Raw genomic sequence first — 26,528 nt, 5'->3', positions numbered from 1 at the left:
TTAACCTACTTTTAAACGGGATTTGTTTTGATCTGAGATTTAGAAACGAAATGGAACGTAAACCTTGGCGAGGGAAGGGAGAGTTAGTCCGGGTGGCTTTGTAATTACCCTGACGATGGACGAATTTCCAAGCGTTCATTCCTTCGGGGCAGTCAAATGTTTACTCACGCATCATCAAACACCCAGTGCCCCATATCTGACCCGTTTCCCTTTCGTTTTCGAGAGTGGGATTTTTTCAAGTAGAGCGTTCGAAAAACATTCCCCAACCTGCCCGGGAAATCCCCGTCCACCGTTTTTCGCTTGGTGATTGTTGCTGGATCCCTTATTTTTCATCCTGACCAGACCACTCAACAGAGCACTACTGGGGACATGAGGGAGGAACAATGATTTGCTTTTTTATTCTTTCTGATCCAATAGAACAACTGGCCTCCGGGTGGCCAGGACTGGAAAGCATGGAGATCAAACGCATCGTTTTTACTTCCGTGTTCGTTTAGGCGGCCTTTCCCGTTGTTGACCATTTTCCATCCCCCACTCCACGGTCTGAATGATGAGGGACATTGTTTTTAGGCGCCAGGCCAATTAATTAGAGGAATTATTTGGGAAAGAAATTAAAATTGAAATACCCCTTGAGGGCGATATGCTGTGGGAGGAAATGGAGGAATGGGAAAACCAAAGCATTATGAGGGAAAACAGAGTTGTTCAAATAGAATTATTTTGAGATAAAGAAATGGCCCTTTGTTTCCACGGTTTCTGAAATAAAACATAAATACTACAACACATTATGTATTCTGTTTTTTCGAGCCTTCCATTTATTGGTACAAGTGTTTTTCGATCCACAGTCTCATCGATTTATATCCTACCGAGATTGCCCAAACCAGCTCCAGTCGTAGTCCATTTTCCATAGGGCACGTTTAAAGAGTACTTAATCCCCCTTTTAAGCACCCCACAAAGCATCCAAAGTGCAGTGAAAAGAGAGGAAAAAGAACACTCTCCCACTATTACAAACGGAATCAAAATGCACGTAGTTCAGATTTTGAAAGGGACCACCCTCGAACGAAATTCAACAGGACACTCAGACACCCGAAACCGGGGCGGACAACCGTTCGATGTCGTAATCCATGGAATCGTTACATCGAAAACCAAGCGATTTGGGGAACTGGGAGCACTGAGGCGTAGAGAGTAGAGATTCATTGCTCGCCGGGAACGGATCGATTCGGCCGGAGCCAGACGACATGAATGAAGGGCGACAAAAAATGACCCTCCATACATCCAGATGTCCTTTCCTGACCATTACCCCCTCGTGCAACAGGGGGGACATTCTCTCAATTATGGAGATCATAACGATTCATATCTATATCCTATGCCGTCTGCAACGAGCTCCGAGTGCGAGTGTGTGTCCCTCCTTCGGGAAAGAGGACGAAATCCAAATGTATGTAGGGTAGAAGTAGCTGATGGCGCCGAGGAGAACCGGGAGAGAAAAAAATCACGACTCCGGTTGGCTCCATTTGTCATTTAATACAATTAATAAATCACTCGCCCGGCACTGATCCCATTTCCGGCGGTAAGTCCTGCCTCCACTGTGTTCAGCTCACCAAAGGGCCAGGGATCAAGAGGAACGGTGACATTAAGAGCGGTTGAGTTTCGGGTAGCCAAAGGTGAATGATGGTTGGTTGGACAAAAAATAAAATGTCACCTCCCCGGATTTTTGACGAGTGCTTTCCACTGGACCACAGAGTGGAGAACTAAGTACAATGGGATCAAATACGTTAGCCCGGTTGTCCTGGAGTATGTCTCTAGTGTTGATTCTTGGTTCCTTCAAAAGAATTGCTGGACATTGAATCGCCACTCGAATTGGAGCTCGAAGGGGAGAGTTATGCTAGTTGCCTCTACCTAATCTGAACTAAATGGGAAGTTTGAGTGGTGTATATTAGTCTTCTCATGATTTCCACTCAATCTTATTGATTTGATGTCTTCATCAAACCCTTTAAAATAAACTAGTATTTGGTACTTTTTCAATTATTTGAAGGTAAACATGGTCAGATATTACTGGTATTGAAAGTTCAAACGCATAAATGTGTCGTTATTAGAATGTTATTCAGCGCCAAAGTTTTGGTAACTCTAACACAGTCCATTACAGGAAATTATTCATGATTAAACTACGAGACCAACGCTTGGATTTTCGCATAATTTGTCTCTAACTTTTCACATTGAATATGAAATTTCCCAAACATACCTATGTCCCTGGAGTTCATCCTTTTGTTGTAAATTTGTACCCAGTTCCGTTCGAACTCAAAGTCAACCTTTGTCAAGACCAGCGGCCGTCCATGTGTGTGTTGCCCCGAACAGTTTCCAGGTTCTGACAGCGAACTTTTTGCATATTTTCCAGAAATGAATGTCTCGGAATATCATTCTAGCACTGCATGGAACATTTCATGGCCCGACGACGACGACGACGTCGACTTTATGTACGATGTACGTCCATTTAGGGGAAAACGGGCGTAGTGAAACAAGTCTCCATTTAAACCTCAAAACAAACGCATTGCGGTGCGGTAAAACTCGGCGGCCAAATCAGGTCTCCAACCCTCGAACAGGACTCGCCCGGTCTGCCCCCGGGAAGCGAGTAACGTATTCATATTACTTTTCTTCCTTTTGGGAACTTTTTTTCTCCGGCAACTCCGGGCTATCGACAGTGGGTGAGTGTGTGTGTGTGGGTCCAAATGTGGTTTTCCAAACCAATGTTGTATCCTGGCTGCCATTGTGCCGAGGGAAAACATATGGTCTGCAGGGAGCTAATGGCGAAGTTGCCGGGGATACCGCTTGAAGTCGGGCCTTTGTTTTATGAGTCTACAAACGACGCTCGAAAACCACGCACACCGACATCGACGAACACTAATGCGGGAGCGCGTGGGGGTTTCTAAAAGTGTGAAAACCTTTTTCCCCGAACAGACAAAGAAAAGAACGCTGGCAGTAAGAATATTTGCATGGTAAACACATTCGCCAAACGCGCGGTCCAACTTGAAAGGGCCTTGTTTGGGAGGAAACACAAAAATGTACGCCTTGCAGACCGAGAGAGAGAACGAACGTTGGTCAAATTGAAGTTTATTTGCCTCCGGTATTGTGGTTCGAGGCTCGGCTCGACGTCTTGCTTCGTTGTGTTTTCATAAATTTTCATTTCCGGCCAATGCGAATAGATGACGATGGTCCTATGCTAGGTCGGTAGGGCAGAGAAATGGTGGAATGGCAAAAATTATGCCTCTGGAGCAGTTGGGGTCCGGATGCGTACCATGCCTGTGAGGAAGGACGAGAAGATGCGTAAGCACGTGAAAAACGCTTCACTAACACCAACAGTTGGGGAAACGGCGTTTGTTTTCCTGCTTCCCCACTCGTGGTGTTTTCTCGGTGATGGAATGAACTTTTCTTCAAACCGGAAAGGTGCCGATGATAGGTGGCACAAGGACTAGCGAAGGACTCCCACGAGGGAAGGAGTTTTTGCAATTAACTCAAGTACTTTATCCATGATTCATGAGTGCTTTTCATCATCGGAATATGCTTTCCTGCACTCGTTTGGCACCACCGACACGCGTAAATTGACGGGTGGAAAAGGTAAGAAAACCTCGTTGCTCCGAAGGAAACCTCTTGTTCGGCGTGTAATGTAAACCTTCTCCGGTAATTAAATCAATTTTACCACCCCCCGGAGCACAAAGAACCATCGCGCGTCTTTGTCTATCGTATTAATTACAACCGACGAAGGGAAAACATATCCTGAAAGGAATGCGAAGGAAAGGAAACACCTTCAACATGGTACTACGGTAAGTGTGCGTTCGGAGGGCTATAATCCTTTTTCCTCCTTACTCTCACACTCCAATGGCATTAATACATGGAATGCTGTACGTACAAATTACTTTAAATGTCCTAAGACGGATTATCCGTTTTTGTTTTCCATGCACGTTGTTCTCTCCTGGGCCGGAAAGGTTTTTGGCGGCTTCTCGAACTAAAGGTCGGCTTAGCATTTGGTCTGTTTGGGTTGTCAGCGGAAAGGGTCACTCGCGAATACTAAGGGACGAATCCCACGGGGACTTTCGAGAGGTGCGGTTTCCAAGTACACAACAACAAACCCGCCACAAAAGTTTATTTATGTGCCATGTGTAAATTCTAACGGTGCGAATTGCTCGTACTCTCTTACGCGAAGCGGTGTTTGGCGAATTATCTCGGGTTGCGGGTCGCGGCACTCGGCAACACCCACAACACAAGTGTCCCTGCAAGACACCGCAAGAAGGTAAAGATAACGGACCGAAAAGTGTATAATGTCCTCTGGTCCCCAAAGGTCTCATCCTCCGATTCTGCAGGATATCGCGTTGTGCTCGTGTGATACAAAACCTCGCTCGTCCTCCGCAAACTTCCACCGCAAACAAACATAACCTTTTTGGATCGTGTGCTCGCGTCGTCTGGTTGATAAAGGTCCCTTCCACTTTTTGGAGCCATATCTTGCCGGGTTCATTGCCTTCCGAATGGATGGGAAAGGATTCTTCGCGAGGCGGTAGACCTATTATCGGGCCCTGGTCTTCGCAAAACGTTCACTTTCACCCCTCTTCAAAGGAAGTACTACTGCCTTGGAGTGCTTTTAAGGCGCAGGAGTTGGACGTATACGTCACATACCGGTACGGGGACTCTAATTGCATAAGACATTTAAAAGGAATTAAAATATGTAGTCATGTCGGTAACGTATGAATTTGAACGTACTTTACCATATCTTCCTTGGTTGAAGATTTTCATGGCACTCTGTTTGCTACGAGGAAAGGATTTTCTTTCAATTTACTAGAACGATGAGTGCTCTACAGCCTGAACGGTATAGATAACCTTCCGCTGCGAGTTCCCCCCGGTAACACTTGATTTATTGTGGTGCAACGGATGGAAGTTCTGTGCCGGCAGTACGTTATTTAAGAAGCCCCCGCACTTCGGAGTCCCAGACGTGCAGCGATTGATGGAGTGGTTTAGAACAAGGAACCTGATGCTTTTCAGCCGCACAGATGAGATTCATGGTTGCCCTTCGCTAGGATGCAAATATTTGCCATCGGTCAATGAAGAGGTAGTAGAAGTTTCCTCAAATGGGATGAGAGATTAAGTAATTAACTGGTACCGCATCAAATTTGTAGACACTTTGGAGAAAACTAACCACATGGAACAGTAAAGCTGGATTAATTACTTCAATTATGTGAGGTATTGGTAATTTGTAGAGAAATGTTTTCTAGGTGTATTGTATTGCTAAACGCACCTTTTCTCTATTCCAAATACATCGTTTGTTTTATCTTTGGTTACTATGATAAAACGGAATTTTCCACAACATTGCATTTAAAAATGTCTCCCATCTTCCGGAAGGCGTCTTTCATTACCAATTCTCCCACTTTTCCACACAGCCATTGTCGCTTATCTTCGCGACAAATACCACGTCCATACCATAAAAAAGGCAACATTGCATCAGCGCCTTCCGTCTCAATTATGCTCGACCGGCGGAAAACCCGCATCGCAATCTAACCGAATCCAATTCCAGTCAATGGTCCTTGATCTTTGGAATTTGAAATTCGTTCTCCCTTCGCTCTGGGAGTTTTGGTTGAAAAATACGGAGTTTATCTTGAAATGAAGAGCCAAGAAAGCATACGGAATCGTACGGAAAGGCACTTCCCCGAGCGAAACAAAAAGAGAACACCGGGAATCGATTGGATAATCTGTAGCGATAAACGTTAAATGTCTTGTCTTGAAATGGGTTGGTTTTTCCTTTCCGTTTTTCGGTCCACGTCCGTTTTTCTATTGCTTAGGTTTTGGGATGGAGCCGAACATCATCGGAAGGAAAGAAGCACAAAGACGTCCCTATTTAATATTCAACCGAGCAAAGTAAAGCCGAGCAATCAAATGACCGATTTGACTACAAGCGAATTGGGATATTGAAGGAGCAAGGGATGGGATCCACCATTTTCTGGTAGTCTTAGATGGTCTTGTAAGGGAAAATGTTTTCACAAGATTTGTTCACGTGAGGTCAACATCAAAGGCTGGAGTGTGGCTTGAGGGAAAAAGTGCTTCCAGTTGGACATACTGAAAATCCTTTGGCTTTTGACGTGGTTGAAAAAATGAAATCCTATAGGATCGCTCTGGTATGAAGTCGCATTGAATCTAGCTTTTTTAAATCGAAAGGAAAGGAAACGCAAAATAAACCTTCAAATCGGTCGACTCTTATTAGTGTGAATTGGATGGAACAACCATCAAGGAAGGGTTTGTAATATTTTCTCAGATATTTCCAAGTTCCGTTACCGATAGAAAAATAGTATCTCGAGTTGAAAAAGAAAGTGATTGCCTAAAGCCGGTCGGGTAGTGTTCAAAAGCGGAGGGTTGCTGGGGCAAACCTATCTCCTTCGCTGTGGAAATGTGTATGTGTGATCGAGCGGAGAAACGGACGCTGGCCAGATGATAGCGAACGGAGACGGTAGGATTCCACCACCGCCGACAACGCTCACCACTTCCGGCGAGGCTTGTTCGGGTGTCCCGTGGGAGTCGTCGCACTCGTCGGAGTCCAGCGGCAACACGGGCACGGTCAAACGGAGGCCGAATTCGTTGGAACCGAAGGAAAAAACACCCTCACCGACGGAGAGTGGGGTGGAAATTTCCAACCCACCGGTGGTGCAAGACGGGAACGATGTCGGTCGGGGGGAAGAATGTGAAAATGGCACCGGTAAGGAGGGTTCGAAGAAATCCTCTGTCCTCCAATCGGCAATCAAATCTCCACCGGTCGGTGGCGATGGTCCCAATACGGCTGTGGACCGAAGGAAAACGTTAAGTGAATCAAAGTTCGGCGCTTCTAAGGCGACTTCCAGGTTGGACGATTCGAGGTTGAAATCCAAGCTGAAGCCACCGAGCGTTTTACAACGAACTTCCTCAGGAAAAGTTGATCCGAAAAGTAGCACCACCATGAAGAGTAGTGCCGCAGGTGGTGGTGGTTCGAGGGAGAAGAAAGTGTCATCACCACCATCAGGAGGTGCAACTGATACGGGTGGTGGTTCGGTGGGGGCACGTGCACCGAAGAAGGTTTCCTTCATCCCGAGTCTTTCGATGAACGTCTCGGCAACAAGCGTGGCCCCGGGAGGAAACGTTCGTACAAGCGCTGTCAAAACGATTCTACGCACTCGACAAGTTCAACAATCGCCGCAACAGCAACTACTGGCCGAAGGTTCGTCGACGGTGGAGTACAAAGAACTGTACCGTGATTATCCCCTACCGGCACCCCCTTACCGCGAACCACCTCCAGCTCCGGCTTCCCCGAATGTTGGAACGACAGTGAGGCGCTCCGAGCCGAAACAAATCTCTGACGAGCAGCAGCAGATTGTCCCGGTGGAACCCACGAAAGGCGAGGATGTTAGTGCGGTGGTGCGTTCGAAGCTGAAGGGCTTCGGTTTGGGTAAGCTGATATCGTCCCACGGTATCGGTCAGGAGAGGATAAAAAATACCAATAATTACGTGACGTTACCACCGTCACCGAAAGCGTCAGGTCGTGTTATGTCTTCCAAGGGCACAGGAGACCTTCCAGCCCTTCCCCAACCGACGGCGGTCGCTTCCGGTGGAGAGAAACCACGGCAACCGTCCCCCGACGACATTCTGGCCAAGCCGGAGTTCAGTTCGTCACTGTTCAAGAACATCCCGGTGCGACAGAAGAAGGGCACGGTGCCGCATCTCGAGAACTACTGCCTGTTCGATCCGTCGGTGGATTTCTTCAACGAGAAGGAACACAAAATGCGCGCCATCCCGGAATCGGTCGAGCTGGCGGATCAGGTCCTGTACCAGGATCATCTCATCTACGACGCCGTGGTCGATCGGGACTCGGACAACTACTTCACCATCGAGCCGGAGTCGCTCGAGATCGAGGTGAAGAACCGGCTGTCGCTGGAGCGGGTGGAGGAGAAGATCGATGAGATTTTCAACAAAACACGCACCGGCTCGTCCTCCTCCAGCTCGACGAGTGGCTCGAGCCCGGACTACCCGTCCATGTTCAACTCGGTGATTGAGACGCCCTCGTCGAACCTGGAGTCGACCGACGAGAGCGACTACGGGTTCCGGAATCGACTGATGGAAAATCTGAAGGTGTTGGCTGTGCCAAAGTCCATATCGGGTTCGATCCCCGACGAAGGACAGGAGGAAGGTGAAGGCGAGTTGGAGGAGGACGAAAGCAACGGGGCGGCATGTGGCGGAGATGCGACAGGAAGTAGGACGACGATGCGGCAATCACCTCCCTCACCCTCGGTCTACTACGGCGTGGTGTTGAAAGCCAGTTCCGCCGTTTCCCGCCTTGAGCGGGTTCATCAGCAGCAATCAATGTCGGTGCCAAACTCTCCCCTCCTCCAGCATCGTCTTCAGCAGCAGCACCAGCAGGCGATGAAGCAGCTCCGAAAATGTGATGAATCATCATCGTCTTCCTCGTCGGCCAACGTTTCACCGCCCGCCGCCTCTTCCAGCTTACAGAACGAAGGCCGATCCCTTATGCGACAAAACACCTTTACTTGCGGCACGGAGGGCACCGTCGCCAGTTGTAGCAACTCCGGCACGCTGCAAACCCAGGGGACACCGAAGGCAATCAACAACACTTCGCCCTCGCCACCGTCCCTGAGCGGCGAGGAAGAGAAGCCGCCTCAGCAGAGAGTGACAAAAATTAAATCCGAAAGCCCCGGAACTCCCGGAAGTGGTTCGGGAGGAAAGGTGTCCAATTTACTTCCCCTGCTGCGGAGTACGTTTGCGTTGGATCCGCTCAAGTCCAGCTTCTCGTTACCCCAGCTCCCGACCGGAGGAAGTAGTGCGAACCAGCACCATCATCACCGGGCGTCGGCAACGGGAGCGATAAGTAAGACGCAACCACCACCGGCCGTTGTTACGTCCAACGGTCATCAGCAGCATCGGAACGGTTCGCTCGACTCGACGCCCCTGTTCAATCGGCTGCGGAAACGTGAGCGTCCCCTGTCGAACCACAGCGACGCCGATAGTGGATTCCTGAGTCCGGCAACGCCGCCCGACTCGAACGGGGCGACTCTGCTGGCCGCCGTCACCAGCGAGGAGATGGCCAAAGGTGGGTCGCTGTCGTCCAACTCGGATGCAGTAGTGTTGGAGCAGTGTGACAGCATCCAGGAGCTCATACAGGTGACTATCTCATGTTATTCCCTTTTTAACGTTGTTTTTGAATGATTAATTCACAGATTACTGTCACCGAAATGCGAACATTTGAAATTCAAATTGAAAACAACGAGCAGCGTTGCATTCAGAGTAATGTTATTTGAATCCAATTGATGACGAAAACAGCCGTCAAAATCCTTTCCCCTCGCTTTTAAAAGTAGACTTAAACAATTCACAGATTGCATAACATTAGTCTTCCTGACGTATTCTTGGCCCTTTCCATGTTCCACTGTCTGGGCTGGGAAAGCTAGTAAAGAAAGTGAAATTTATCTTCACTTTCCTCCGTCGAGGAGACATTCGAAAGGCTTCCAGCAGAATACAACTTTAAAGGGAGCGTTTGATTGGGCTGTATAATAAATTCCCATCGTATATGAAAGTCGGTCTTGCAGTCGAGCTTCAAATCGTACTCCGGAATACACGCGTATTAGCAATTCACTCTTCGCATTGATCATAGATTTCCAAGTGTCCCCGACGGTAGGAGAAAATATTGAGGACTTCTTCTGCACAGGAACCTGCACAGGAGATTCTTTCCATCCAATTACGACCCTTGCGTACCAGAGCACCCTGCAGCCTTTTTCGGAAAAGCATAAATTGGAGATGATTTCCACGACTGCATCCACAACTTTCCCCGTTTTTCTTTGCCTCTCGGGAGCGTCCCTATTTCCCGACTTCTCGGCGTGAGGGAGTGACGAAATGCAATCGAAATAAAAATCGCTTCCGGTGGCATGAAATTGCTCGCCCGGTAATTAAGGCTCCCAAAAATTGGCTTTCCCCCTTTTTAAGTTGGAGTTATCCTTCGGGTCGTTTGATGCTCAGTAAAACCGGGAGTTTTTCGAGCCTTGGGGCCCTCCGAGGTTGAAATGGAAAACTCATGACTCAATGCCTTTTCCCCTCCTCTGAACGAAGGGTAGCAAACTCGCGGTTTTTCTCCACATTTGGAATCATTTAGTCCCCGGCATTAAACGAGTGTCAGAAACAGTAACCGCCGGAACGAGGCTCGACGTGGCCCCCCAATCCTAGGGAGATAGAGACACACGATGTTCGGGTTCGTGGTTATCCCGTGGACTGAATGGCCCCGGGTTGTATACCAAACCCTAGACAAGACAGATGGCGCGCGATCGGCGATGGAATACATCATTTAAATATGGAGGGGCCAGAAATGTAAATTCGGTAAATTTTGTGTTTCAATTACAAGTTAATTAAAGCGCCAGGCCTCCCCCAAACGATTGGCCACGAGGATTGTGCCAAGTGGAGACTTCAACCATTCGTGGCGAGCACCTCAATCTCGCCATCAGGCTGGACGGTTCGTTGGGTCGTACGAGTAATCGACCGTAGCCTGAGAATGGTAATTTGAATTTATTTCCATAATTTCCGCACACGGGCCAAGAGTTTTGATTCGGTTAAGTGGAGCGATTCCTTGGCATTTGCCACAAAATCTCGAATCTCTCTGGTAGGGGATTGCATGAAATTCACATTCTAGTGGTCCACTCCACGCACTAAAGAGTAAGGTAGATGTCGTTGTTATTAGCCTTCGACATAACACATTTGGATTTCTCAGGAAGCAGGAGAAGTTCACATCCGTACATGGGCTGAACCCGTAGCATTCACCAATTCGCCACCAGAGTAATCAATTAGACGACTCCACCAGCGATCGTTAGATTGATAATTGATTCGATAGCCATGGTTGTTTGTCCGAAATAGACCCGCCGGTTCAGAATAGTTTACATGCCTCAAACAATCGTGTTCCGGTTCGATAAGTTTGGAGAACTTTGCCTTGAAGCTAGGGGAGCTTGACTTGCCCGGCAGGTTTTCGACTCCATTGACTAAGAAGCAACGGTGGAATTGGTTTTCGATAGCTCAAGTGGCAATAATCGTAAATAGTAATCATTATTAGCTATTAAGTACATGCCAAGGAGGTGTAGTCCTCCGATTTTCTGAACCTTCTGCTCAGTTTCCTACATTTACAACGAGAAACAGTTGTTTGTGGTTCCCTTACTGACTTAATCAAAGTAGTCGGTGGCTACGTAAAACTTTCCTTCGCAAACTTTTGTACAGAAGCGGAAATTTGTTTTCCTTTCGGTTACTTTCACTTTGGGTTTGGTAAGTTCATTCGAGCGGGTTTCACGTTTGGGAATAATTTTTGTTGTATCGAATCCAATTTATTGTAAAAATGCGCCATTATCAGGCCTTTGCCATATTTCTTATCGGTCCTCGAAATCAACTTACAAAACTGATTACGGGAGAGGGACACGGAGCCATCGTAAGGTTGTTGTGTTTCCTTCGGTTCCTTGCAAAACGCCAAACAAGCAACGAACAAGATAATTGCATTTCTCGCTATCTCCACGGGAAAAAGATATTGTTTATTTGAACCTGCTTTTGTTTTCGATGTTCTGCTTGGGAACTGTTTGCGGACCTTTTTCCGATTTTTCGAGGAAACTAAACAGAAGGGGATGGAAATTGGGTTTTATCTTTTTTTTTGTGAGTTTCAAGGGACTTGGACGCTCTCTGGTAAAACAAACAGTTTGTTGAGTTCGTTTGCCAACCACTAGATAAAGACACTTCAAGCAACAAGGTGAGGAGCCTTTTATGACCATGCTACCATCCTCCAAATCACGCGCGATTGGTTTTCTTATACCTTATGCAAAGTTTTTCGGGAGTATGATATCTAGCGGACGGCATATTGGTACGATCATTACCTTTTAATGAAGAAAAATTGTTAAAGTACATTTTTATTACATTTCCGTTGCTTCGTACGAGGAACGCCTTACCAATAGATTGAAATCAGCGTCTTCCCTGTTAGGTCGTACCTTGACCAGATGCACAACGAACTCGGAAACCGTACCTACGAAGTGCCAGAAGATGTTGCGTTGGCAACATAAATCGCTATTTTATGTTCCAGCGGCACGCGGCACAAGTGATTTTGTTCAAGTTTTATTATCCCAGAGCCTACTTTCCGCCGGCGTTGGCATAGACAAACTTTGCATATGAAAACTTCCGTTCCGTTGTCTATGGAAAATTGAATTTTGATAAGCTTTGGATTTGGAGATAAAGTTGAAAATGAGTTTTCCTTCGATATTGCCATTCGGTTGGTACGAAAGACCACATCTTCGCGTGTTGTTGTGCTTACCAAAGAAACATACGGTTCATGTTTCAGCCGACATTTATTATCGTGTCTTTGGAATGATTTATCGATTGTTGTCAAAAATGTCCATTTCATCTCAAATCCATTATCAAGATTTGTCATGGAATCTTTGCTTATCCAATGGGGTAGCATTTGGTATGCTTACGGACGGCTCCCTGTATGCAAATGTGTTCCGTGCTGTCATTACTCTAATTTAACAAAAAACCAACGGTAGGGTTTTCAATTAAATTAGAAATTCCCACCACCGTGGCGCAAACAAAACAAACCCCGCAAAACAAGCAAATGGTTTTCCACTCCCAATTTCTCCCCCTGCAGAACGCACATGATTTGAACGTGTTTTCACGCTTCAGCGCGCACTTTTATTAAAAAATAAATTAAACAAATAAATCATGTCGTTAATAATGGTCCGCTTCCCGGAGAAGAAGGGAACTCGTGCCCGAAACTAATGTATGGAGGTTTCCCCTTTTTTAACGCACACCGTCTGGACGCCAATTGGTGATTTCGTTCCCCGAAGCCAATCGCATGGTGGTCCGATCAATTCACGAGTCACACAGAAGTCAAACGCCTCGAGCTCGAAGGCGAAGGATTTTAATCAGATACAGCGCCTTATCATTTCGCCTCGGGGAAATCCCGTTGAGGCAAGGGTTCTGACCTCTGTCGCCCGTCGTGTTCGGAAAGAATCGTCATCAGCTTCCCCGACAAGACGGAAGGAGATGGGCCTAACATGTGCGCTGCTCGGAATCCCGGAGGACATTAAAATAATTCCCATTCCATCGATTTGGTCTTCGACGCGGAAGGAAAAACCGAATCTCCCGCCTCAACTTCTTGGCAGTGAAACGGCCATCGACCGGTGTGGGAGCGAACCCTTCGACGCTTAGTTTTCCGTTGCCGAGAGGGTGCGACAACATTTCCCTAATGATTGCACTGACGAAGCGGCACGAATCCAGGGGGCTCAGTGGTTGAAAATGCACTAACGCACACAACGAGCACGCGCACCCTTCGCCAGGAGGGGAACACCATATATTGCTCTTGGGAAATTGCTTCTGGAAAACCCGTCCCCGAGGGTTTATCTGCGGGATTCGATCGCATGTAATGGAACTATTGGAAAACCACGCGCGCACTTGCTACGGACGGCGATGAGAGGCCACATTTTTCACCGACCATCGCGGGAAATTATTGCACCCTGTGTGTGTGTGTGTGGGTGGGTATGTGCAAGCTGGCGAAGGGTGCAAGGGAAACGATTAATATGCACATTTACCGGGACGCACGGCTTTGCGCCAGACAGCAATTCCGATGACGTATAGCAAATTGTTACAAACCATTTTCAACCACCGATGGCACTTTGGAAAATGGGTTCCACGAGAGTCTTGTGCCATTTTTCTTCCTTTACCATCATCGTGGTTTACGATGGCGGCAGATGAGCAAAACGATTTGTAGTAAAATGAGTACTTTTTTTTATCTATTCCGAATTCATTCTCCGTTCGATGTTGATTAAAATAAACTACATCCAATCTCATACTGTTTTTAGTTAATTTCCAAAAAATGAAACATATTGCTGACTGGACTGTTTTAATTTCAAATCCGTCACCTAAATTGTGCTCTTAAACACTTGCGTTTCCTGCTTTTCCCATTGAGATGCAAAACGGGGCAGGTTATTTCATCGTCCGGCCAACGGCACGTGCCAACACCTGTCGCCTATAAATCATGCCACGTTTCATGACAAACAGTTCCCCCCTTTACAAAACTACGCTTTGGCCAATTTCCAGATGTTTCTGCCTAAATGTATACTCTTCGCTCTCGTTTCTTAGGCCGTTTTCGAAATGAACGCCCTTCCTTAGAAGCACCATAAAGTCCTCTGAGACAAAACTAGCTTTCCTTACAATCCTACAATCGGTTGTTTAAATCGAAAATCGCATCAAACCTTTCCTAAACCCGATGCAAAAACCGTTACCATTACTCGTGGCACGTGGCATTTGGGGAGAGTGCGTTCTGCTTGGTGGGTTGCGATTTTTCCGGCAAGCGGAAAATTAACTCAACTAGCGGCGGGCACAAGAATAGGCACGAGACAGCTTGCCTTTTGTCAAGTGTCACTTGGCACGTGCCGTCGTGAAAGAAGTAAACGACGCTTACCGAAACGAGTTAAACGAGCACTGGAGAACAAGTGCATCGGGTACTTTACGGCGGGGGGAAAGATTTTGTGCAGATAGGCATTGTTATTACTTCATTTAAGGCTGACTTTTTGAGGCACGACCGGTGAACATATGTAGCAAACGATCCTGTTTCCTTCATAAATCAAATCTGTAATAAGCCATGTGGCTATCAGATGAGGAATTTTCTGAGAACTCATGTAAAGTGGATTAAATTTCAGTGTTATATAGGTTTGCGATTTTATAAAACTAGAAAGTGTATATGCAAGCCCAAACGAGACCATAACTGAAATCATTTCACAAACCACCTGCGGTTTGGGAATCTTCCTCGAAGGTGGAAAGTCAAAACGACTCCACAAGGATGGGCCTTTAAACGCCGTGGGGCTTCGCCATTACACATGTATATGGTGCTGCATCTGCAAACAGCCTGCAGCGTTATCTTCCCGGTTTTGTGTGCTGCGTCTGATCCTTGTGTCGGGAAGTTTTCCACCAACGCTCGCGAACGAAGCGAACGTACCCTGGAGCGTGCGAAAGAATACATTTATTTTCCCTTCGCCATCCCGAACGGACCGATATCGCGGAACCCTTCCCTTTGAAACGAGTAACTTTCACTGTGGGTTGGAGGACCCGTGTTGAGGAGGGTTGGAAAACATACATTTTCTTGTTTTGTATATCGAACTGGTAGTAGGAGTTTCCTTTCTTCATAGATGCCATTCGAGCGAGTAGTTTTGCTTACGCATGGTGGGATAGATTGCTGTTAAATTTCATCAAAACCATATTTTCTTTTCTCTTATTTTGTGTTCCTATTCATCCTGTAAGCCATCCAAAAAAGTTTGATGATTTCTTGTTGTTTATAGTAAAAAAGGCCATCGCAAAGCATTTCTTAGTGAGATGCAATTTTATCCTCATTTTTTCACATTTACTTTCTCTCTTGCGAATATTTTCACATAACACATAATAATAACACCCTGAGCAAGAGGAAAAAGGATGCGAATATTTATTAAATCTTCAATTTTTGTTCATTTCTCCACTCCAAGATTTTATAGGGTGAGCACATCTCACAAGTATAAGGCATAGCGGAACAAATTACTTTTCCGTTTTTCACCTCTTTTCCACCATGATTTTCAGTGTGGGGCGAAAATATTGCTCGCTTCTATTTTGTCTCGAAAAGGGAGGATGTTGGCCTTTGTTCAACAACTTCTCTCCATATTTTTTTTATTCTTCTTTTGGGTGTTTCTTTCGTTGTTTAAAAATCAAATTTCTGTGGTTTCCGTTTCTCCCGCGGGTTTTGAAGTAGGCATGTCCCTTACGGAATCAGAATCGCCTTTGGCAGTCGTTTAACGATGGCGCTTCCGGTTCTTTGGCTTGGCAAAAGCCAAAGGTTCCTTTGGGAGGGCGAAATTGTTTCCTCTGTTGGCGAAGACGAAAACGACGCATCTGGCGGGGTTAAAAAGGTCGTCGGCCTATCTTTCAAACGACCCATAATTGGTGCGGTCGATGGACGAATTTCCATTGCCTAATGTTATGAGTCCGTTTTTCCGCGATTCGTAAATGTGTGATGAAGTTATTTTGATTGTTTCTCTCTTGCTCTGCTCATCCACCGATCTGGCAAGGAGGGTTTTGCGTATTCAGTTAATTAGAGTCTGATAAACATGGAAGCATAAAACGTAGCATAAATTCCGCGGTGGGTAGGGTGTCATAAATTTTTATGAAAATGCGCCACAATGTATTTTTTTAAGGTTGTTGTTCCCCGGTTCTATGTTGTCTTAGAATTTTTCCTACACAACCACTTTCCATTTTTCTCCACTGCTGTGGCATCCGCGGTTGCTTTTCCGCGTTTCCTTGTTTTTCAACCGAGCAAAATGATTTGGAGCGAAGCAAAAAGTAATAAAGAAACATTAAAACGTGACGGCAACCCCTGGTCGGGATTATGTTTTGGGGAGGAACGTCGTGTTCCCCGGTTCCCGGTGAATTATGAAACTTTCGCTCACAATGCTCTCCAGCCGACCGCTGGCTGGACGCTACAAAACGCACCCGTATTGCTTTATGGAGTCCCGTCTCCGAGGCACAAATCACCCGCTAGAATCAGGCTACCGGAACCTGCAATAATCGTATTTCAGCGTGGCCAAGTTATTGTTTTTCGGAACGCGGGCACGTTCGGGCACGAGTTTCAAAATGAAATCGCATAAAACCAAAGCCCCGGTGATATTGTGTCGTCTTTTGGGGACGAAGGACGCGTTTAATAGGTAGGTTCAGGTGTACTCAAGTGGACCAAACTTTCCCTTCTGCAAAGAACGGGGGGAATGCGTTGAAAACCTCTAAAAGGTTAAGTGGAATCAAGCAACGGGAGAAAGGTTTGTGAATTTTTATGGTACGATATAAAAGTATCACCAACTTTCTTGATAAACAAAATTTCCCATGAAGGCGAACGCTGCTACGGGAAACACCCGGTTTACGATTTTATCCCGCAATTATCTGATTAACATTTAATCGCATTCCCCCGCACTGTGCGAACTGGGTCGATATTTCCTTAGTTTACAACATGTTGGAAGTCCCCTTACGTGCGTTGCTTTACAACTTAACCACATGATAAGTATTTTACAGCACAGCAATGAAATGAATTTTATTTAAAAGGTCCTTCCGAAAGCGCACGGGAAGGATTGCTTATCACTCCCATTCCAACGCTAATTGAGACCACCTTCTGGTTCCGCCTCCCATGGTTCGGAAATGTTAAAACTCTAGTCCGGCCACTACACTGATGGTATCTCGATTCCGGTTCAGTCGCGCCGGTGGAAAGTGAAAGGCACTTTCACGAAAACATCCGGAGTTTTCCAAACCTCATCCGGCGAGGTCTCTTTTACGATCGAGCTTCCAGAACTAGAGCTTGTGCTCGTAGTACTTCCATAGCTACATGGTCTCCTCAAGTCGTCCCACTCCCGAAGGTCGTAAACATTCCCTAATACGAATTTTATTATCACTATTATCATGAGACGAATAGTTTCGCTTGACGGCTGACGAATCGCATCGGGGGGTTCGCTGTCCAAAGGGATACAACAGAATGTTGGAGGAGGCACGATGTGTGTGTGTGGTACTCCATGACATTTTACTCCACAACAACCATGGAATTCCGGGAGCGTGTGTTGACTCTTCCCCGTTCACTTGTTTGATGGGGCACTGCTTTTCGCTCGGATTATGATGAATGGCGTGTGCTACGCTCCGTAGCACGCTTCCTGGTGGCATGCAGTTTGGGAAATGATTATTTCTGCTGGAGTGATGGTATGCCGCGAAACCACATGGATAAAGGCACTGGCACTCGAATGCAAAACTCACCCGGTCTGACCTTTTGGACGGACTACGACGAGGGGTTGAAGGTGTGAGTTACTGCCGAGGGAATGACCGGGAAATGTTGTGTCCATAAATATTTTATGGATATTTAACACTGGGAATTGCTGTGGAATTTGATTCCCCCCGGAAGGGCACGAGGGTTGATAGTTTATGAACGAGTGACATTCGCTTCCCCATTTGGTCTCCAATTGGAAGGAGTCCTTTGGGAGGAGCGAGAAGTGGTAGGCAGGCTATTATTTAATAGTATTTCCTGCCACAGCAACCTGAGAGGGGGAGTTCAGGGAAGTTCGTGCCGAGCGTAGATTAGCTGCAGCAAATCTAATCTAGCCCTCGGTTTCACTTCCGGGGAAAAGCTGCACTGGAAAATTGTATTCAAAACAGCCGGACACACACCCTGGGAGTGGAGGTGTACTTGGTGTTGCTTTTGCGGTTAAGAATTGCATTTCATATTTATTGCGAGCAAGACGTGGAAAGAGTTTCAGTAGAGGTTCAAAACAAATTCTGACTTGGTCCTGGTCTATCGTATAATTTTCTCATCTTTATGACAGACTGAAGAACCGACGTTGGAAGTTCATATTCTTTCCGGAGGAAACAAGAAACAAATGGAGTTTAAAATTAACTTCTGGTTTGCAGATTCTGCTTCATCCGAATTGAAGTTCAGGTTCTATTGTGATGTTCATTTCTTTGCAGCAGTCACGATGTCCTCCGTGTCTGAACCCCTGAAGTTTCTCGGACTGAAAGAACCCTTTCGCTTGCCGATACGCAGACAATGATACCAATTGCAGTTCGGCATGCTGAATGAGCTGATGCAAATTGGCTTTCCCAGTTGATTTATGCGCCCGCCAAAGTCCTGGAAGGCCAAGGCCGGAAGGAAGGTGAAGGTCCTTTATGGAATTTTCATACTTCCCGTTCCGAGTTTCGGGATGAAGATCATCAGATACAAACCGCTGGCGCTCTCCATGGGGTGTTTGAAGGTAATGTTTGTTCTAAGGCTTCGACATTGCGTATGGAAACCAGGTAGGGGTCAGGTTACTTCCGCCGGCATGTGCAGTGCAGTGTGTACCAACATTCCCCGGGAAAAAGGCCCCGTGCACGGCGGGATACGAGCGCCATCGTTTTCCCTTTGAAATTCATTAAATATTTAACCACGGGTATTTGAGCGCCAGCGTCACACACCGGTCGATAAAGGACGAACTTTCGCATGGAACGAACCTGCGAACGATGATGCAAAACGCCTCCGTGCGGAATTTTATGTGTGTTTGCATAGTTCACCCACAAGGAATGGGGGAAGGGTTCAACATCGACATCGGCGGGGAGCGATGTTTATTTTTGCATAAAACGCTGCAGGCGGGAGAAGTAAAATCGCGTTCCCGAAAAGGCCCGGGTTGAGGCCTTACTTTGCTAATGAAGTCACTTTCCGACACATCTGGCGCTCCCGGAACAAGAGCGCTGCGAATGTGTGAGGGTGTAAAAGTGTGTTACAATCCACCCTAACGCACTTTGAAGGTCGAATGTCGTGGCATGTCGTGGGGGTTTTGGAAGCTGTGAGTGTCGGTGTCGATCGTTCCGAGCACGTTGTTAAATGGGATGAATAAATTATAATTGAGCAATTGTGCCGAACTGATACCGTGTTTTGCGCCGGGGGTTTGGAAGAGTAAATATTTGTTTAAGCAGAAAATGATCATCCCTTGAGCGAGGGGGTTAGCCATTCTTCTGGGAGGAAGGGATAAAACACTGAATTATGGTGGAGTAATGGTTCTTCGGATAATCGTGGGAAATAGAACACATTTTTAGTCTTCCTTCCGGTTGTTTAAAGAAGAATGATTTACTTTTAAAAAAGTATGTTATTGTCTACTACAAAACCTCTTCTTTTGTTTTCCATTCTCCCCTGCTTAGCTTATTTTCCAATCTAAGTCGATTAATCACTCCCAAAAATGTGATGCATCCATTGAACCATGAACAATTACAATCACAAAACCACTTGTCATCACGGAAGGTTGGGGGATGCGATGGGTGTTGTCTTACAATTTTCCTCCGAACACCAGGTGAATCACCTCGTCTCCAATGAGTAAAGTTTCGCTGTGAGAAAATCCAATTATCATGCAAATGAGACTTCTGCCACTGTCAGGCCTGCTTCCGCTCAAAACAGCGGGAGATCGGAAAACAATTTCCCATGTATTTTCCCATTTTCCGATAGCCTTCATAGCTTCTCCGCCTGTGGTCAAATTAGCACTCATTAAAGGGAATGTACTACGCTTTTGGTGGGATTATTTTTTCCTCTTTTTCCGTTTAGATTCGATCGAATTTTCCCCCATTTTGAGGAGCGGGAGAAAGAACATCTTTCCATTGCAGCATGTTTGCTAGAGCTTGGAAGAACGGGTCTACTGACTGCACATCGCTGCAGAAAGGGCCAGATAATGATGCCAAGAAAGTAATTATTCTCCCTAATAAATTATCCGAGGGGATGCTTCCGGAGTGTATGATTCCTTCCGGGCTCATCATCGCAGAAGAAGGCTGGCGTCCCGAAAATGGATCCCAAAACGAACTCCCGGAGCTGCGCCTGTTTGAGGGCAGGGGGAGTGTGGTGTGTTGGACTGCTGATTTGACATTTATGAACATTGTTAGTGGAGTGGAGTGTTTGAAATGAAATGCGAAAAAATACCATTACTTTCCACTCTCTCATATGTTGGAAAGGCACTGACGAGCACTCCCCCATTTCCGGTTGAATTTTCCTTTTTCTCAATCTTCGTTAGAGTTCCGCAGTGTGGAAAAATACCAGGCAAAGGCCACCCCTCGAGTTTTCGCATCGAATCGACCGGATGTTGCAGTCCCTCTTATCTTGTAATCGAAACCGATGTAAATTTTATTGCCATTACATCAGGACGATGATAGCCAACCAGTTGGCAGCGCACTGACATTGAAAGGGGAGTCGATTCCTCGAAGGAAAAAAAACCCGGTAGAGACTCTCGTCTTTCCTTCCCTGTTCACGTAGCAGCGCGTGAAACGGGACCAATCTTCTGTTTCAGCTGGTTGAAACATCAGGCGCCTCCATCGAAAAGGAAAGGGAAAATAGTCCACGCTCGTTTATGCAAAGTTCGCAACGCGGATGTATTAAAAACGCCCTTGATGGCGCTTCATGCCGATGGGAAAGAGAACACGTTAAAGGAACGGTTCTTCTTCGCACACATCAAACCAACGCCCGGAAGCGAAGAACTGGGTCATCAGTGATTGCGGCGATGGCGTTCCGGGGGTGTGATTAGCATCGTAATGGAGGTAAAATGGCTCAATGCTCGTTCCCGGTAGCCATCACCCGATGACGATCCATCAGCACCACGCCATTGTTACCGCCCGGTGGATAATGAAAAAGGGTTTTCCGGCACCCGGACACAAGGGTGTTTTAATTCATTACCCGCACGAGGGTGACTGACGCGTAGGCGTTTCCTTTGCACACCTTTTCGGAGGATATCCGGGACACCTCCGTACTTCATCACCTTCGCTCAAAGTTTCCGTTCGATAATGGTCGAAACGGGGAAACTAAAAAATCAATTACCTTAGAAAAAATCAAGCAAAGAGAAGCGGTCACGTATTTTTTCAACATTTCCATGTTTTTTCCCCTTCGATCGATTTAAGTAGGGAATGGAAGTTCGTGGGGTTTAATTTAATTAAAAATATGATAATCCCTTGGCTTCCCATCTTCGTCGAAGATGATGGAAAAGGGTGATGTTCGCTGGATGACATGTATTGTTATGTTGATTTAGGTCTTTCATTCCTCTGATAGATTCCTTAATTTCTTCCAATAAGACCTCCGGATTGAATAAATCAATCCCAACGACGTTTCTTGTCTTTGAATGAGTCTCAATGAGATCGTTTAATTGAATGATTTGGGTGTAGAAATCAATTAACTCCGAACCACAACACGACCCAGATAATCCACAGTTTATCCTACCACCAGGCACATTATTTATATCGCTTTCTCTTCTCTCTATCTTTTGTCTACAGGTAAGCGAAATCAATCGGGAAAAGCCAAAACCGACTCGACGGAATGACATCTCCATTAGAGAACTGCGCTGATGTTCGGTGAACGATACTCACCCGAGGCAGGTTTGTTCTAATGTTTGGGGCTTTCCATGTTCTGCTGAAGGAGGACCGAAAAAAAATCTTTCTCTAAATGGACATAGACAAGAACATGCTGACCATTTGGCTCCCGACAGCAGATGCCGGAAATGACCGGAAGTGAAAGCAAGGATGGATCGAAGAATAGCCGGTGCCGTAGGTGTTTGTTCTTCTCCATTTCGAGACTGTAGGATGCGATTTGGATTGTGTTTCCCCAAAATGGAGGCCGTGTTGTCGGCTAATTAAATTTGATTTTCCTCTGTCGGTTGGTTCGGTCAGTCGGGACATCGCAACAGAAGGCCTTGTTATCCAGCGTTTTTGTGTCTTCAGGCATCTTCCGAGGCTGGCCGATGAGTTGTAGAATGATAACATCGTTAGCACTTGTGTGGCACAATGAGCGATTGTTGTGCTTGGAGGCCATAACAAAAACAAGGCACCATCATGATCCACCGTCTTTGTGTAGCGTTTTGGTTTCTCTTTTGCTCTAGAACGCGTTGTTCACCTCCCTCCAAGACTAGGGACCACCCATTGATTGGTTCCTCCACACCGGGAATGTAACATGAGCCGAACGTCGCTCACTTCGGGGGAAGGAAAGTTGGAGTTATTTACTTTTCATTACACACGTCTCATTCGATTGCCGGCTTACGGTGGAAGTGAAACCTTTTTCTCATTTCGTGTTCAAAACAAGCCTCGCTGGAGGAAACTGTAAGTTCCACCTGTCAAAAGAATAAACCATCACGGGCTCAAAGAGGCACTACACACAGGGGACACTATGTTCTATAAAACAGCACAGTATGTCAGATCTTTTCCCTTTACGAAGTCTCGTACAATGTCATCGTTCACGGAGTGGAAAAATTGTATTTGAAATAATAATTTTCCCTCCTCCGTATGACGCTGCGCTAGAGTGAAAGTGCGCTCGAACGGAAGGCGTACCGTCGATGCATGACGTTTCTTCGCATGTTCGAGAATTTTATTTTCTCCTACCCTCAAGCGAACATTGATCGTTTTTCCTTCCAGTTCATAGTTCACTCTTGTTGATGAGTTTTTCTTCTTTCCCACCAATAAAATGCACTGAAGACCTACGATCAACACGTTTTTTGTTCGTGAATTGTTTTTCTAGTCAATATTGATTGTTTTCGACTAGTTGGGAGCAATTGGTACCCAAGAATAAATAAGTATAAGTAATAAACTTTTACATAAGAGGTACGTAATAAAACCAAAATCGCTTGTAGATACTCTGAGGAATCTTGTTCAAAAGTTTGCCTTCAACAATTGAAAATGGAAAAGTTTTTTCACTTAAATCCACTCGTCACTTAAAATAAACAGTGCTTATGTTAGTTACAGGTGAAAGGTTGCTTATCCAATAGTGACTTTTGACTGTTTCAGTCAAGGGCCAAGGTTCCTCTGAAGTCAAACACCGTTTGCCCTAAGCTGGAAGACAGTTTGTGCTAGCTTGTAAGCCCTTTCCATAGAACGAAACGCGTGAATGAAGCCATGGAGTCAGCAGTTCTGGAATGGGCAGACGAAAAAAGGCCGAAAGGTCAAAGTCACCCGAAGGCGACGATGACAAGGGTCCGGTACGACCGTCGGCTTCATTGGGTTCCGGGGAAGAACCCACTCCCGGGATGGCTCCCGGTGTCCAAGAACGGTTCGTGTTTGACTAATTAATACATGTTTATTTTATGCTGACGAAGACTGGACCGTTCCAGCAGCGCAACTTGACACCGACCGTTCGACGATCGATTCGACCTTTCGGATTCGGTCTTTTAGTGGCAGAAAGCACCGGAGTTCACCGATGGACGGGGCCAGAACATGGATGGCAGATTGAAAATTTATGGTCCCGAAACTTTCGCTCTCTCTCACTGCGTGTTTGTCTGGTTAACCTTGTCGTTCACTCACGTTGCTGCGCCTAAGAGCGGGCGAGTGTTTCCACCCGAGCTCAGGGACACATTTTGCAGCACTTTCCCGCAGAGGAGCACTAGCTTTTCTATTCAAATGGACACATGGTGCTTCGGGATTTATTTTCTCCGTGGCTTGGCCAACACGCACTGGCTTCGGGGTAAGAAAGGCAGCATCATTTAGCAGCCCAAGAGATGTCGATGGGAACCAAGCGCACTAAGCAAACAGCCAAACAATAAAACTACAACCGAAATGTGCTGAATTATTCCCTACAGTCGCATTGTTATGCCGGGCGGTGCATAAATATTCAAACAACGCCGTGCGGATGCCATGTTTCCCAAACAACTCCTCCTCGGATGGTTCAACAGGGCAGCATAACGCATCCGTATGCTCTTTCCCCTTAGGCTGTAGATCCGGTTGTGTATGTTTGTATCACTTTCGGAAATGATCCTGCAAAAGTGAGGTTTCCTGTGTTTCCGTTTGCGGTAGGTTTGGAAGGCCTTTCATAAACTGAACTGCGATGAGGAGCATATGATAGAGAAAACGGAGGGCCCAGAATCGGTAAATTTATTCGTGGTCAACTATTGTGTCTTTATTTGTGGCTAACAGTTGGCAAAAGAAACCCAAAGTTTGGCGATTATGTTGGGGTAATAACCACAATTGGCTTTCTAGAGTTTATTTCCTCTTCGATGCCTCTTTTCCCAGCAAAGGCATCCTTAAAGCCTACGAGACAAGTGCACCCATAAAACACTGATGCACCTACCCACTCGTGACTTACGCTGCGTAATCATTGGAAAGCACTCGAACGTCCTCTCAGGCGCAAAACTTCAAACGATGCGAAGCTCCCATTCCGTGTGCATTACTGCAATAGTGCAACGTTGCAATCGATGCACCAACGAACGGACGAATGAATGGAAACCGCAAACAAAACCCGGATGCGCAACGAGCCGGAAACGGAAACAAACCCATTGCCGAGCACGTGCTTGTGTGTGTGTGAGAGAGAGGAGGGGTCCATAACTGGGTTTTGTTACTTTCGCTTGCTGTGTGGTTGAGGTCACTCGAAGCCCTTCGGGACGTCTTTCGATGAACGTGCAGTCGAAATTGCCAGTGGGACCTTTTCCAAACAGAACGAACGGACGAACGTCCTCGGCTTCAAATCGATTGTGAATGCGGTGAGCTGAAGTGCAAGAAACGAATCTCTACCAAATGGACCTGCATCGGAAAGGTATTCTTCTCGCTTCCCGCGACTATCTCTGTCAGTGTCCATTTGCTTTGACCGCCTTCGGTGATGCTCTTAGCATCATTGAGAAGGAACTTTTATGGGAAAAGCAAAACCACACACGAAAGTACAGAAAAAAATACTTTTGGCCTGGTTTCTGTGCAAATGCTTGGAAAGAGTGTTTTTGGTTCATTCACCAACTTGTTTTGTTGTTATGCAACGGACTCTAGTTCCGGAAGGGTTGCTTTTTGTGGGACATTTTACTTACGTTGATTGAGACTACATTGCTCCGTTTCCCGGTTTTTTGAAGAAACAAATGATGCAAAAGTTCTACAAAATTTTTCCCGTCCCTCGTCACGTTTTTCTTGTTGGTCCGCTCAACGAACATAAAACATCAACAAATTTCCTTCTCTCAACAGTTCTGGACTATGGAAATAAATTCATCTCACTCTACTTCCGGGACCATGCAGTTGACAAACACCAGTAACAGGACACATTCCAATTACTCACCGTTTGCTCGATCGAACCGGCCATGTATCCCGAACACCAGGGCTTGTCGATTCGTCACCGTTCCGGGGAGACATTTTCCGACGGACACATACGCCAACCGTCGATCGATCGGATCGTCACGGAACGGCGCGTGATAAACGACTCATTTATCCGCTATTGACGTGAAATAGATGGACTAGATTACACTTTTAAATGCGCTATGCAAATATCGCCATCATCGGGGCGGTTAAACTCTCCGTTGGACACCACACAAACGAGTGTCGGTTCCGGGACCTCAAACTCTTCTGCTCCTCCACCTCCTCCTGAGTAGCTTGTTGTTTGGTCAGTCCCTGTCGCGTTCCTGAAAAGCCCAACCTCATCCCAACGTCGCCATGTATCACCGTACCAAATCTATGGCATCCTTTTCGAGTATGTGTGTGGAAAACACCACAATATTCACGGTGACACCACTTTCGGAGGGAGGGACGAAAAACCGGCACCTGATAATCGGATGATTTGAATTGTAATCCCGGCTGATTTGCGAGGTGGAAAATCCGGTGGTCGACTTCGAGCTTGGCCATAATTTGGTTTGCCGCTGTCCCCAACCGGTATAACTCCTGCTGTCACTCGGATTTAACGCACCCTTTTTACGTTTAAAAATAATTTTAAAGTGCTTTCTCAATTCCAACGATGGTTGGGTTTTAAATTTAAAATTCAGGCTTCCTCAAGCATGCTTGTTTCTGTTTTTATGCAAAATGTTTGGCACAAGAAAGTGAATAACATGCATTCACTCCCGTTGTATTTTATTTGTGTTTATGAACAAGAGTAAAAGTATTGGAAAACACAGGTGGGCTACAAATAATGAGCTTTAAAAATATTGTACGTGATCATATTCTCCTGCAAAAAGAAAAATAATATTCAAAAACCAAGCAGTATTTTTTAAATGACATAACATGCATGTGCTGCTGTT

At 46.1% G+C, this 26,528-nt stretch overlaps 1 protein-coding gene across 1 annotated transcript in view; it reads left to right on the top strand.

The window, feature by feature from the left end:
- Positions 1-6,456: 6,456 nt before the first annotated feature.
- The window catches only part of LOC131283045 (protein sickie), a 190,057-nt gene continuing 169,985 nt past the window's right edge, over positions 6,457-26,528 (top strand). Inside the window, exon 1 of the mRNA XM_058312605.1 lies at positions 6,457-9,171. Within this exon, the coding sequence (XP_058168588.1) occupies positions 6,457-9,171 (2,715 nt within the window). The remainder of the gene's footprint in view (positions 9,172-26,528) is intronic.

This window comes from Anopheles ziemanni, chromosome 2, assembly GCF_943734765.1.
Source record: "Anopheles ziemanni chromosome 2, idAnoZiCoDA_A2_x.2, whole genome shotgun sequence".
Classification (NCBI taxonomy): Eukaryota; Metazoa; Arthropoda; class Insecta; order Diptera; family Culicidae; genus Anopheles; species Anopheles ziemanni.
Note: the sequence above shows the minus strand (reverse complement) of the source record. Positions and strands in the feature narration are given on the sequence as shown.